The sequence below is a fragment of the Cryptosporidium ryanae genome (genome assembly GCF_009792415.1).
Source record: "Cryptosporidium ryanae isolate 45019 chromosome Unknown contig_11, whole genome shotgun sequence".
Lineage (NCBI taxonomy): Eukaryota > Apicomplexa > Conoidasida > Eucoccidiorida > Cryptosporidiidae > Cryptosporidium > Cryptosporidium ryanae.
Genome location: NW_027125521.1, coordinates 257,165 through 269,740, shown reverse-complemented (window position 1 = coordinate 269,740; position 12,576 = coordinate 257,165). Strand labels below are relative to the sequence as shown.

At 30.4% G+C, this 12,576-nt stretch overlaps 7 protein-coding genes across 7 annotated transcripts; 4 read left to right on the top strand and 3 right to left on the bottom strand.

The window, feature by feature from the left end:
* Positions 1-348: 348 nt before the first annotated feature.
* FG386_000243 (uncharacterized protein) lies at positions 349-1,080 on the bottom strand (the record flags this gene model as incomplete). Its single annotated transcript, XM_067339554.1, has 2 exons — positions 349-712; positions 827-1,080. The coding sequence occupies 2 exons, from the start codon at positions 1,078-1,080 to the stop codon at positions 349-351; spliced, it is 618 nt and encodes a 205-aa protein (XP_067198352.1).
* A 220-nt stretch (positions 1,081-1,300) lies between these two features.
* On the top strand, positions 1,301-2,548 carry FG386_000242 (uncharacterized protein; the record flags this gene model as incomplete). Its single annotated transcript, XM_067339553.1, has 2 exons — positions 1,301-1,398; positions 1,450-2,548. 2 exons carry the CDS (start codon positions 1,301-1,303, stop codon positions 2,546-2,548), a joined length of 1,197 nt encoding a protein of 398 aa, XP_067198351.1.
* An 841-nt stretch (positions 2,549-3,389) lies between these two features.
* Positions 3,390-4,688, top strand: FG386_000241 (uncharacterized protein; the record flags this gene model as incomplete). The annotated part of the gene is made up of 1 exon (XM_067339552.1): positions 3,390-4,688. One exon carries the CDS (start codon positions 3,390-3,392, stop codon positions 4,686-4,688), a length of 1,299 nt encoding a protein of 432 aa, XP_067198350.1.
* A 546-nt stretch (positions 4,689-5,234) lies between these two features.
* On the top strand, positions 5,235-7,601 carry FG386_000240 (uncharacterized protein; the record flags this gene model as incomplete). The annotated part of the gene is made up of 1 exon (XM_067339551.1): positions 5,235-7,601. One exon carries the CDS (start codon positions 5,235-5,237, stop codon positions 7,599-7,601), a length of 2,367 nt encoding a protein of 788 aa, XP_067198349.1.
* Positions 7,602-7,644: 43 nt separating this feature from the next.
* On the bottom strand, positions 7,645-7,980 carry FG386_000239 (transcription initiation factor IIA; the record flags this gene model as incomplete). The annotated part of the gene is made up of 1 exon (XM_067339550.1): positions 7,645-7,980. The coding sequence occupies one exon, from the start codon at positions 7,978-7,980 to the stop codon at positions 7,645-7,647; it is 336 nt and encodes a 111-aa protein (XP_067198348.1).
* Positions 7,981-8,881: 901 nt separating this feature from the next.
* On the top strand, positions 8,882-9,757 carry FG386_000238 (Pre2p/proteasome subunit beta type 5; the record flags this gene model as incomplete). Its single annotated transcript, XM_067339549.1, has 1 exon — positions 8,882-9,757. The coding sequence occupies one exon, from the start codon at positions 8,882-8,884 to the stop codon at positions 9,755-9,757; it is 876 nt and encodes a 291-aa protein (XP_067198347.1).
* Positions 9,758-10,172: 415 nt separating this feature from the next.
* FG386_000237 (membrane associated protein with a signal peptide) lies at positions 10,173-11,738 on the bottom strand (the record flags this gene model as incomplete). Its single annotated transcript, XM_067339548.1, has 1 exon — positions 10,173-11,738. One exon carries the CDS (start codon positions 11,736-11,738, stop codon positions 10,173-10,175), a length of 1,566 nt encoding a protein of 521 aa, XP_067198346.1.
* Between the last annotated feature and the right edge of the window lie 838 nt (positions 11,739-12,576).

The following is a 12,576-nucleotide window of genomic DNA, read 5'->3' as shown; positions in this document are numbered from 1 at the left end:
TACTTTTGATGTTATTTTCTTTTTTTGTTTAATCTCAATTTGGCAAATTAATATTTAGATCAATTGCCTCTTTCTTATCAAAATGAATGGATTCAATCTAAGAGAATAGATACACACAATTTCCCTTTCAATTAATATTTAAAACCGTTTAACATACAGCTATTTGCATATTCTGTAGTCAATTACCAATATCTGTATTTAAATTTGCCCACATTGTTGCATGCACAAATGCATGTATGCAAGCAAAAAGATGATGATGGGTATAAAATGGTGGAATAAATATAAAATTTGAAACAAGACAAACAAATAAATAAAATAATTATGAATAAAATACATATAAAACCATGATCATTTGTTCTTTATAGATATAATAGTTGATTCCTTTTCTAAGGATGTAATTTCATCATCATTAAAAAAGGAAAAAGATCCAGAATTGTAGAATATATTTTGATTCTTAATTTCTAATTTACCATTGTCATAGGAAATAAAATTTTTCGTTAACAATTTAGAGTTTTGAATTTGACAAAGAGCTAAAGTTTCATTATTATTATTAATTGATTGTTTACAAATATCTAAGTCAGGTATATTTAGTTTTTTAATTATAGTTTTATTATATTCATCTATTAGCCCACAGTATTCATTAAAAAATTCCGTTTCTTTATCGGACATTCTTGATTTTACAATAAAACTTAAAACTTTACCGTAATTCCACCTATAAGATTTTAATTGATCAAATCTTTTTTTTCTGTAGTAAAAGGTAGTTTTGTGATTGTTAAAGTTAAATAGAAAAACTATGTGTGGGGAAGAATAAAAGTGGCGAACTTACAAGAAGGACAGAACACGCATTTTATTTCTCTGAAGACTAAGTAGGTGCACCAGCGCAGCAACATCATATTGGGATTCGCTAGATTCGTTGCTAATAAATGGTTTTAAGTAATGTAAATTTTCAATATGATTATAGTTTATCTTTGAAATATCATTAAACTGATTTTCATTATAAGTAGTTAACTGGTAGTTTCCAGCAATTTTAATTTCATTAAGTAAATCAACCGAAGGATTATTATGAATTGAATTATTCATTATCTTATTATAATAAATAACACGTTAATTATTTTAAGTATGTGTTAAAATATTTTAAAGCACAGGTGTGCTGTAACTAAAGAAAAATATTTGTGGCGGTATAAAATGTCATTTTTTTTTATAAATTTGAAATGAATAATGAAATGAAATTTGTTAATCATAATTATTTATAATTTATAAGGTGAATACACACACATATATATATGTAACAAAACTCAAAATGTGCGATATTACTGATAGGTTGAATTTAATCAGCATTTTATACAAAGATGAGAAGGTATGGGAATCTCATGTTTTACTACAAAAGCTAATAAAGGAGTAAGTGATTTTATTATAAATAAATTTTAATCAAATTTATCTTGTTTTTAGATACGGTTTTAAAGATATATATAAGTTATTCCCTATTTGTATTGAAATACAAAGAAGGGCTGCAATACTTAAACAATTTGTTGATGTATTAAATGATATGAAGATAGACGAAATAAAAGTTTCATCAGACTTTTACACATTAAATAATTGCTTTGTTGATAAATTAACTTCAGAATATGAACAGAATGTTTATCTTGACAGGAGTGAATTTTATTCCTGCAACGGGAGTGAAAATAGCGACTCTTACAACTCATTAAACAACATTAATGATGAATATAATAGTGATTTAGATGATTATATTGAGGATAAATACTTTGATGTCAATGGAAATTTACTGAATGATGCTCAACTTGAAGAATGTAAGAGTTTAGTTACAAATACAAAACCTAAAGGTTGGGTTTGTGTCACAAAAAAAGAATCATTTGATCTATGGTATAGAGGATATGAGGATTCAACAATAGTTGAAATATGTTTTCAAGGAAGCATTAAAACAAATATATTTAATGTTCTCTCTGTTTTTTATGAAAGAGATTTGTACAAAGAATGGATTCCTTACTTTTCATTTCCCGTAAAATTTGGACTAAATTCTATAAAAGAAATAATACATAGAGATCGCGTACACATTGTTACAGCCATTTATATAGATATCCCATGGCCGTTTTCAAATAGGGAGGTGATTTTAGAAATATGGGTCAGCGATGAAATAACCCAAAATAATCGTATATTTATACACGCATCCTCAATAGAAAATCACGGGTTTCACCCAAGACTGAAAACAGACATACCATATTTAATGGATTACTCAAACAGAGCCAACATATCTGGTGGGGGCTTCGTAAGTCCTGTTGATGACTGTTCAACCTGTATATTGTTTATGTGGAAAATAGATCTATTGATTGATCCACCAAAATTTTTACTAAACTTTTTTCTTAAAGTATTTATTAAAGCTTGTTGGGAAAAGTTCTGTAAAACGTGCATTCAGGCAGACGGGCCTAACTCTATTCACAGGGAAAGAATAAATAACAACAAAGAACTTTACGATTTTATAAGAGAAAGGATATCCGCGAGAAAATATATAGAAAAAACTAAAGAAATATAAATATTTCATGAAAGATTTAGATTTACAACCAATTATAATTATTTTCTATATTAACTAAATTCTTGATTTTGCAAGCATTTTTATGGTTACCTATACACAAAACACATACCGCCTAACCCCACACATTGACGCATTAATGTTAGTTGCTTTCGGTATATTTAAGAAGTGTAAAAAAAAAGGCAATTCAAAAATAACACAGGAAATTCTGATTTAGTTGATTGATTTTACAATATTAAGATTTTGAATGTAATTTATTGGTATAATAAATGAAAGCTATGTATGTGTAGTGGCTGAAGCTGTATTAAGTTATAGAATAATAGAAATAATGGTTGATTTACTAAAAATATCTCATGAATTGGTTGTTTCCCTATTTAGTAGAATATCGGGGATAAAAGTAAGTTAGTTTATTTTATTTACGAAACTAAACTGTTATTGATTTATTTTCTGAGATAGGTATTATTGTTAGATAAAGAAACACTGCAAATATTATCGTTGATATATACACAAACGGAATTACTTGAAAAAGAAGTATTTCTAACTGAGTTAATAGATAATAATAAAAATGAAAGAGAGAAGCTTCCATATTTTTCTGGTATTTTCTTTATTAGGCCAACACGTGAAAACATTTCAATATTATGCAACGAGTTAAAGGATCCATTATATAAGGACTATTATATCTACTTTACAAGCAATGTTTCACCACAAATACTTCAAAAATTAGCAATAAATGATGAACATGAGGTCATAAAAAGACTGAAGGAGGTAAGAATAGACATAAATATAGCAAATAGTTATTTGTATACTTTGAATATACATAATTTTGGTAAGTTGAATCGTAAAAATGGAAAGTAGTTTACTGTATATTTGTACGATAGGCCCAATGTATAATTTGCCGTCAAAATGGACTACATTCGAGGAAAAATTGTTCACAAGAATACTTGATGGTATATACTCGGCGTCAGTTTTACTTGGAGACGTTCCAGTAATAAGGTATTTGGGTAGCTCTTCACTTTGTAGAAATATTGCCTTTGCTTTAGAAAGGAGGTTAATGGATTCAAATCCCGTAGAATTAATAATGGATGATAGTAACAGTGAGAATTACAAAATCAATAATGGCTTAAATTCAAATATGAGCCGCGATGAAAATAGTGTTTTAATAATATTTGACAGGAGGGAAGATCCTATAACACCACTACTTACACAATGGACATACCAATCAATGATACATGAATTAATTACTATTAAACAAAACAAAATAAACATAGGTAATGAAGAATATGTATTGTCTGAAGAATACGATAGCTTTTATAATGAACATAAATACGATAACTTTGGGGATATAGGGTTTTATATTAGAGACATGTTGAATAAACAAGAGTCAAACAAGAGTAGTTACTATAAGAATTTAAACAGTATAGATGATATAAATAGATTTATTGAAATATACCCAGAGTTTAGGAAAGAATCAGGTATTGTTAGTAAACATGTAAATATAATGCACAAATTATCTGAAATAATAAAAAGTAGAGAGCTAATGAGGATTTCAGCTCTTGAACAGGATATATTTGTAAATGATAATGATATAGAACATTCAAGAGAGGTAGGGAATATATTAGATGATGATAAAATAGACTCGTTTGATAAAATAAGACTGGCTCTTATTTATTCATTAAAGTACCAAAAAAATGAGATTCAAATAAATAACTTCAAGTACAATTTGGGTGGTAATTCTAAGTATATAGATAAACTATTGGAAATAGCTGGTAACGATTTTAGATCTAGTGATTTATTTCAAAACAAGAGTCTGCTTAATATAGCAAAAAATACCATTAAAAAAACAGCAGGTGGAAATTTAAATGACAATATATATATTCAACACAAAACATTGATATACAACATACTTGAAAATTTAGCTAAAGGTAAACTTAAGTACAGCAGATTCCCATCCACCGATGATTCCAATTCCACAAAAAAACCACAAAAAGTTATGTTATTTATAGTAGGTGGAGTCACTTATGAGGAAGTCAGAGATGCAAATGAGATTAAAAATCTGTATGATATAGATATAGTTTTAGGTGGAACTAATATAATAAACTCTAAGTTTTTTATAGATGACATAGATTTACTGATTAATTCTTAATACAATCTATTTCCTTTATCTGAAATTCAGTTATTTCTTTATAAAATTTGAATATCCATTTTGCATGTGCTTTTCGCTTTTTTTACGTGCAAATTTCGGTAACTTTTTTAATTATATTTGTCTCATATGCCGGTATAATAAAAAAAAACTGTACAGGAAGATAATGTTTTAGATCAAATTACATTTTAATTTTTTGTTAAAAAGCAATAATAATAAAATAATTGCAATAGTTGTATTAATACTGTCCAATATTTAGTTTCTACTTAGATTCTTTCTTATAAGAAGAATAATAGTTTACCATTATTATAAAGACAAGAATATCGGCGTTAAAATCAATTTTCCTATTCTCCCATTTTACATTGTTCAGGTTAAATTTTTGTTAAATCTATATACACTTTAAAAAGCACAGATCTTTTTCACAGAAAGCAAAGTTGTTTTGGAGTTATGAGTTACTGTGTAACTTGCTCTAGTATACAACAAATAAGGTGGTTAAATTTATAATAAACATATATCTAAATATACTTATTTCGGTTTTATTGCTAAGAAATGTCATCTGATTCAGAAAAAAGCGATTTCACAGCAATTGGTTCAGGGGATGAATTTCCGAGTGATTCAATTGGGGATGTATTGGTAATTTCAACAAAGGGAGTGTTCAAGGAAATAATAAAATGTGGTTATGGTTACAATAAACCAGGTATTGGAGATGAAATTGTATTTGATTATTACTGTTCTGAAGAGAATTTCGAAAATTCGAATATAGAAAGTCAGTTTGAATATAAAAGAGTTAAAACTATACTAGGAGATATAAGTCTTGCAAATAACAGACCAGAATACGATAATTCGATACCGTGGGGTTTGGAGCTAGCACTCAGAAAGATGTTAAAAGGTGAGGTATCAAAAATTTTGATAGAAAAAGACTCTGTGTTTTCACGTCAGAGAGAGACAGAAGGCAATACTAGAAAAAAAGTAATTTCTTCTGAAATATATAGGAACAAATATGAAAGATCAAAAAGATTTGCTAATTTAATTAAAAAGAATATACAAGAATTTGTTGTATATTATGTTAAGTTGGTAGATTTTTGTTATATTGAGTCAATAAACGAAAGAATCAAAAAAAAAATAATAAAACAAGGCATTAGGTTAAAGTCACCATCTAGAAATGATTCAGTTGATTTATCTATTTTGTTGAACAGTTATTTGTATACAGACAATAACTTGAATGGAGTTGAAACGAAAAATTGGGGAAGAATGAAGATCAATTTAAAAAATATTTACGATAATAGTGAGTTTATTCAGTATATGGGTTCAGTAATGGAATTAATATCTCAACAAGATTTTGTAGAATTAATATTATCAATGAGAGTAGGTGAAACTTCTCAGATTAGAATTAGGGAGAATAACATTGGAAATTTAGACTATTGCGAAAATAGAGGAGGCCATGGACTAAGTAAATGTATAACTATTCATTTTCACGGCTATTATTGGGAAAAGAACATACTATTTAGATATCCATTTGAAAACGAGAATAAAAATGGTGAGTTATGTGTTAGCTCAAATGAAAATGATGATTTTTTAAGACTATCTTCCTATGAGAGTGAAGATGTCTTTTCAAAAAATTGTGTCACAAATTCGTTCAATTCGCTTCAAAAAAGAATATCAGGAATTGACTTTGGCTATGATACAAAATTAAATATAGAAATAAACGAATTTAAACTAATAAGCAATTCAACAGGAACAGAATACGATATTGATATCCCAATTAAAGGGGTAGGTGATAACTTTCACAAATTAAAACCAATTAATCTAAGAATATCACCGGGTCATTATACTACTCCCCTTTGGCTCGAGAATTCGCTATCTCACTGCTATTTGGGTGGAAAATATACACTAAATGTTCCATACTCACTTATATTCTTCTTTCCACCGAATAATGAGTGCTTAAAAGACTTTGATTTACACGAGAAAAGTGATATAGCTTTGAAAACAAGACAGTTATTGCATGTAGACAACAATAAAAGCGAAGATAATAATTGCATTGATAAAGGAGAATCGGAGGTCTATTGGGATTTAAATGCGTTAATAGATTCTTTAGACAAAATTAGAAAAATCGGACAAGAACCTTCAAATATAAATGACCCATACACACTTCAATTAAGATTTACAATTAAAGACAAGAACATAAGTGAAAAATTCACACCTTTTTGCTTAGAAAACGCCGAGAAGGAGTTCTATTACTATTACTATATGGCACTAAAGATGAATAGTTACACTGACTATAAGTACAACGAGAATTGGAATGTAATTTCACTCGAGTACCTGGATAAACTTTTTTACACGTTAAAGCTTTTACTTCAATATTCAAAACTAAACACGTGCAATAAGTGCGAAAAGAGCAATTTTAAAAATAAAGAGCCAGTTAATGTAAATAATGAAACACGTGAAAAAGAACAGGACTGCGAGAACAAGACGATAAATTACAAAAACTGCAAAAGCATCTTCTGCAAAGAATATAATAAAAACAATTACGAGATTAATGATAAAAATTTAGATATTATCTCAAAATTGATTGAATTTGGAGATGAAAATGAATTTAAAACAATAGTATACTCAATAAAACTTACTCACGAAATTAGTTTTAAATTAAAGAAATATGAAAAGTGTATATATTATTATAGAAACTACAAATTGTTTTCAGCATACGATTTAAAGAATATATTTTATGTTTTTATATCTTCTATTAAGACGGGAAACAGTCACTTGGTTGATGAGTTATCTAAATACATTAAAACAAAAATAGACAACGACGGCAGTATTATTGATGTATTATACAAGTCATCCAGTTTGAACTACGACGAAACAATGAAAACAATATCTGAATTGTTCGGGGAAACTTCAATTACTACAAATAATTAATAATTATACAAAGTATAATCACGGCTTTGGAAGTTTATATATATTATATACGTTTAGAGAATTCCCTTCCAGATATTCTCGCATACTTACTCTTAATTCTACCGAGTGTTTTGCCAAATACAGTCACATCTTTAATTATAATGCTCCAATTTCCATCAATGCAGTTGTAATTATTGATCACCCCCTCGCACTTTAATTTTCTTCCAGATTTTACGTGTTTTCTAAGTATATATGAACACGATTCTCTGTAGTTATCAATCATTTTTAGACTTGTACTTGGGGAAATTATACCACCGTTCACAAGTTCATTTAAAAGTATCACAAGACTTTTTCCAATATTCAACTCCAACCATTCAGGAAAGTCTTTTTCTAGGCTCATTTTCCTCTTTTTCAATTAATTTGCTTCTTAAATAACTTTTAGTTATACTTACACACGAATTGTTGCTTTCGAAAAATGAAGAATCCAGTGGACTCCATCTTACTGTAGCTCTACTTTCAATTTAACATCTTATTTGCCCATTATCTGAGCTCGTATAGTCTATTGTATACTTCCCAAGGGGAACTTGTATAATCAAAGCAAAAACTGAAAAGTCAGTTGGTTAAAATCAAATTGATTCAGACACTTGATTGCACCCTCAGGTCTGAGGTAATATAAAATGAATGTTTTGTCGATAAAACACCCTATTCAGATACGCATCAACGAGCTGTTTCCTATCTGTATTTACCTGTACACCACTCACTGCAGTATTCACCCCTCGCCTGCTTTGCTTCAAATTTACTCAATATTCAAATACAACCAATGCTCTCCTCTTATTTCGCTCCTCATCCACCTAAACTTCTAATTTGCCCTTGCCTTATTTCCTTCTCGCTTCTCCCATTCCGCTGTCAATAATCACCATAAAATAACAAGGTTACCGCCAAACTCATGGGCGGGTTTCATTTGAGGGGTTTAGGGGTGTTAGCAATGAGCAGGCAAGCCTAGCCAGAAACGCTGCCTTCTTTTGTTGTAGTAAGGGCTTTTAAGTAAACGAAAGACTCAATACAAGTTAATTCAGAATAAGTGCAACTTTAGTAAGTAACTGCGATTTTCTTGCGATACCTTCGTTGTTTGTTGGTGCAATAGCAGACTGACAACTGCCCGAAGTTACATCTGGAGTGGACTGAGAAGATTATTCTGTATTCGTATATTGGTTGCTTTTTTTTCAAATAGGTATAAACTGGACAAAAAGCTGATTTAGTAATTTGAATAAGCGTGTTACATACATCTCACTGAGGCGACGATGAGTATGTTTAGTTTTCTAGACGGCAGTTTGGACGATGTGTCCTTCTATGGCGGAAATTCGTTGGATTGGAAATCAAAAACCAATTCTAACTTGTTCAAATTTGGTCAGAAGGAGAAAGATGATGAGTTTTTGGAAAAAGTTTACAATGACGTGTTTGAGCACGCTCGTGTGGGTGACCCCTGTAACTTTGTGAGAGATTATAATAAAGGAGAACTGAAGAAAAGGATGAATAGAGGTACCACAACACTTGGGTTCATTTACCAGGGAGGAGTTATTTTGGCCGTTGATAGCAGAGCCACGCAAGGAAGTTACATTGCTTCTCAAGAGGTTAAGAAAATAATCAAAATAAATGACTTTCTTTTGGGCACTATGGCAGGCGGAGCTGCAGACTGTTCATATTGGGAAAGGTTCTTGTCAAAGCTCTGTCGTCTTTATGAATTAAGAAACAATCAAAGAATAAGCGTTGCCGGAGCCTCCAAAATACTAACTAACATATTTTTCCACTACAGAGCTTATGGTTTATCTGCAGGAGTTATGATAGCCGGATATGACCATGACGGCCCTCATTTATATTATGTGGACAATGACGGGTCCAGAGTAAAGGACTATAAATTTTCAATAGGTTCAGGTTCCCTTTATGCTTATGGTATTCTAGATACCGGATATAGATACGATTTAACTGATCAAGAAGCCATTGAACTTGGAAGCAGAGCAATTGTAGCCGCTACAAACAGAGATGGTGGGTCAGGTGGACTTGTCAGGGTTTACCAAATTACTTCAGCAGGAATAACCAAACATATTGAGGGAAGCGACGTCTCTAAGTTGCATTACTCTTACTTTGAAAGTGAAGGGAAGGATCCATGTAAACTTTAAAGATAACCTACATCCGGTATTTTGTCTTACTGACTATTTTGGGAGAATAACTGCTCTCTAATCTCTGTTGGATTTAGCGAGCAGGAACATAGAATGTTTTAGTGAAAGCAAGCAGACAAAAGTAAACAATGAATTAAAACTACAGTTCACTCTCAAGTATAGTAACTACAAAGGAAAAGAGATATTTTATAAAAGTAGACGTTAATTATACTTTTTTGTTCTATTACTCTCTGTTGTTATGCGTATTTAAATGATATATATATATATATATATACATGCTTTTAATGAAGGAACGTTAACAAAATTGTGATTTTATTGTCTTAAAATTGCTCTTTGGTATTAAGTCATGACCATGAATGTAAGTTTAAAATAGATATAAATGAAAACAGAAGTGATTTATCTGAATATGGAAAAATTACTCGTCTTCTGTTGAAACTCCGTATGATCCGTACCCAGATAAAAATTGACCGTTCTCAATTATTCTCGCGGAAACTGTATTTGTGTAGTTTATCCATGGATGAGAGGAGTTTCTTTTTTTCTCAATCTCAATTACATTTGAAATAGTTTGCAACTGATTTAAAAACATTTTTGGGGATAGTCCTGGAGTACATCTTATTATTTTTGAGAATTCCACTTTTCTATCTACAACTGCCAAATGTACAGCAGCACACTCTTCAAAGTCGTTGTCCCCAACACTAATTAAATTTACTCTTGACAAATTGTGACTAATGAAATTCTTGTTTTTATTTTGAGACAACCACTTATCTATTATCTTCTCAAATTCGTTTTTTTTTGCTATCATCCAGTAATTAAAATACTTTTCTCCATCCTCTATTTCTGGTTCAGCTCCTTGAGGACTTGTTCTTATTACGGGTATATTTAACTCGTTAAGTGCAGCAGTTAATTCTGGGAACATCGCCTCTATAACCTTAATCCATCCAATAGACCTCGCGTTGGTTACTATTGCGGTATCTAAAAATTGTTTTTTGGATATTGTTAACATTTTTATTACATTCGGAATCAACTGGTGATTTACCTGTTGGTCAATTTGCATTCTTATGTATTGGTAAACATTGTTATTAGAGTTTGAAAATAGGTAATTTAATGAGGAGCTTTGTCTTATTCTTGAATACGTGTCCCTTATCCAGTCAGTAGGTATTAATGTATCATCTAAATCAAATATCACTATAGTATTACTGCTGCCCTCTAAGCAACTATTAACATTTAATACTGGGTTTTCGCAAAAATAACCATAGTTTTTTGTGATTTGCATTAAATTGCTATTCTGCTTTTTGTTTGTATTGTTGTGTGCGTATTCTTCCTTTGGCTCCAAATCCTTGTTTGCAAGAGCCAACTCGTTATACGATTCAACAGAACTGTTATTATTATAACTTTTCAAATTCACGTAAACCTGGTCAAATCTATTAAAATATCTTAATTTATCCCCTGAAACGCCCAAATTCAGAAAGTTAATATCCACACTTGCTGCTTTTGCAGTCCCAAAATCACTTAAATTTGCTTCACCTTTGTTAATGCTATCATTTACATTGTTTAAGTCGCATCTCTCAAATTTGTAACCTCCAACTCCATCTCCCATTCCACCTGCAGATCCCATTGTTGCACCTAATCCTCTAGCATAGTTCAATTTTGCGAATCCTACGTTGGTTCCGCCATTGTTAATCAATAACTTGTTATTATAAATACCGAGTTCCTCGCCTCTACCTTGATTTAGGTTCTCAAGTACAACCACAGACTTTGTATTATTCAAGACGGTGTCATTATACGTCAAAAAAGATTCTCTTTTCCTAAGTATGTATTGACCATTTGTATCCGCAGCTATATTTGTATTTGATGCATTATTGTAGCTAAAGTTGATGTCGTTATTGCCGTTTTGCTTTATTTCGTCACTGTGGCTAAACAAAAAGCCTCTTTTGAAATTGTGAATTGGCGAACACAAGCTTGCCAGATCTATTATTGCCATTTTATTTCTGAAATAAATTATTTATATTCCTTTTTTCTCACTTTTCCTTTAATCTTAATCGCAAATTATTCGTTTGACTTGAATTCAACTTTGCCTATACACTGTCTATTCCCAATCTCGATTTAGATATATTTTCATATGTATTGTTTATGAGCAAATGTGAATGTCGAACTAAGAAGTGATCCTTGATAAAGTCTTACCTTACTTAAACAACTTATATTCCATTTGATTATCTGTTTTTTCTTATTCCATAAATACTCTATTACAGTATCCAAGTTACCACATACAACCGTAATGCTTCTGACGCTAGTTCATCGGAAAAATAGACCTTAGAGTGCCAGAAATGCGAAATAGTCGTAACCTTATGTTTTCTATTTCAGCACAATGCGCTTTTTGCCTGTTTACTTTCTCCTGGTATTCCATGACATGTTACCACCTGTGTGCATATATTGCACTTTGGCGCCATGTTTTGAATTTAAATTGCCTTTTTTGTGAGTAGCTTGCACCCTTTTAGGATAGATAGGAGACTAAATTCAAATAATACTTTTGTTGAAAAAGACAATTTGCTTCTCTATTTGGTATGACTTCGTTACTCGTTTCTTATTTTGATTTTTTGTTTTGTTTTATATTAAATTTAATTAAAATATTAGCTTTGTTCACAGAAAATATTTACCATGCGTCAACTAAATAGAATTTTGCAACTTTTGACTTTTAATTAAAGGTCATAACTTCGCTGAAACGGATTTAGTTTTAAACTAACCAAAAATTCATCCCTATTACTCATTGAGCTTACTATGTTACTGTTTCCCATTTAATTAACTGATTTTTATTGTTTATT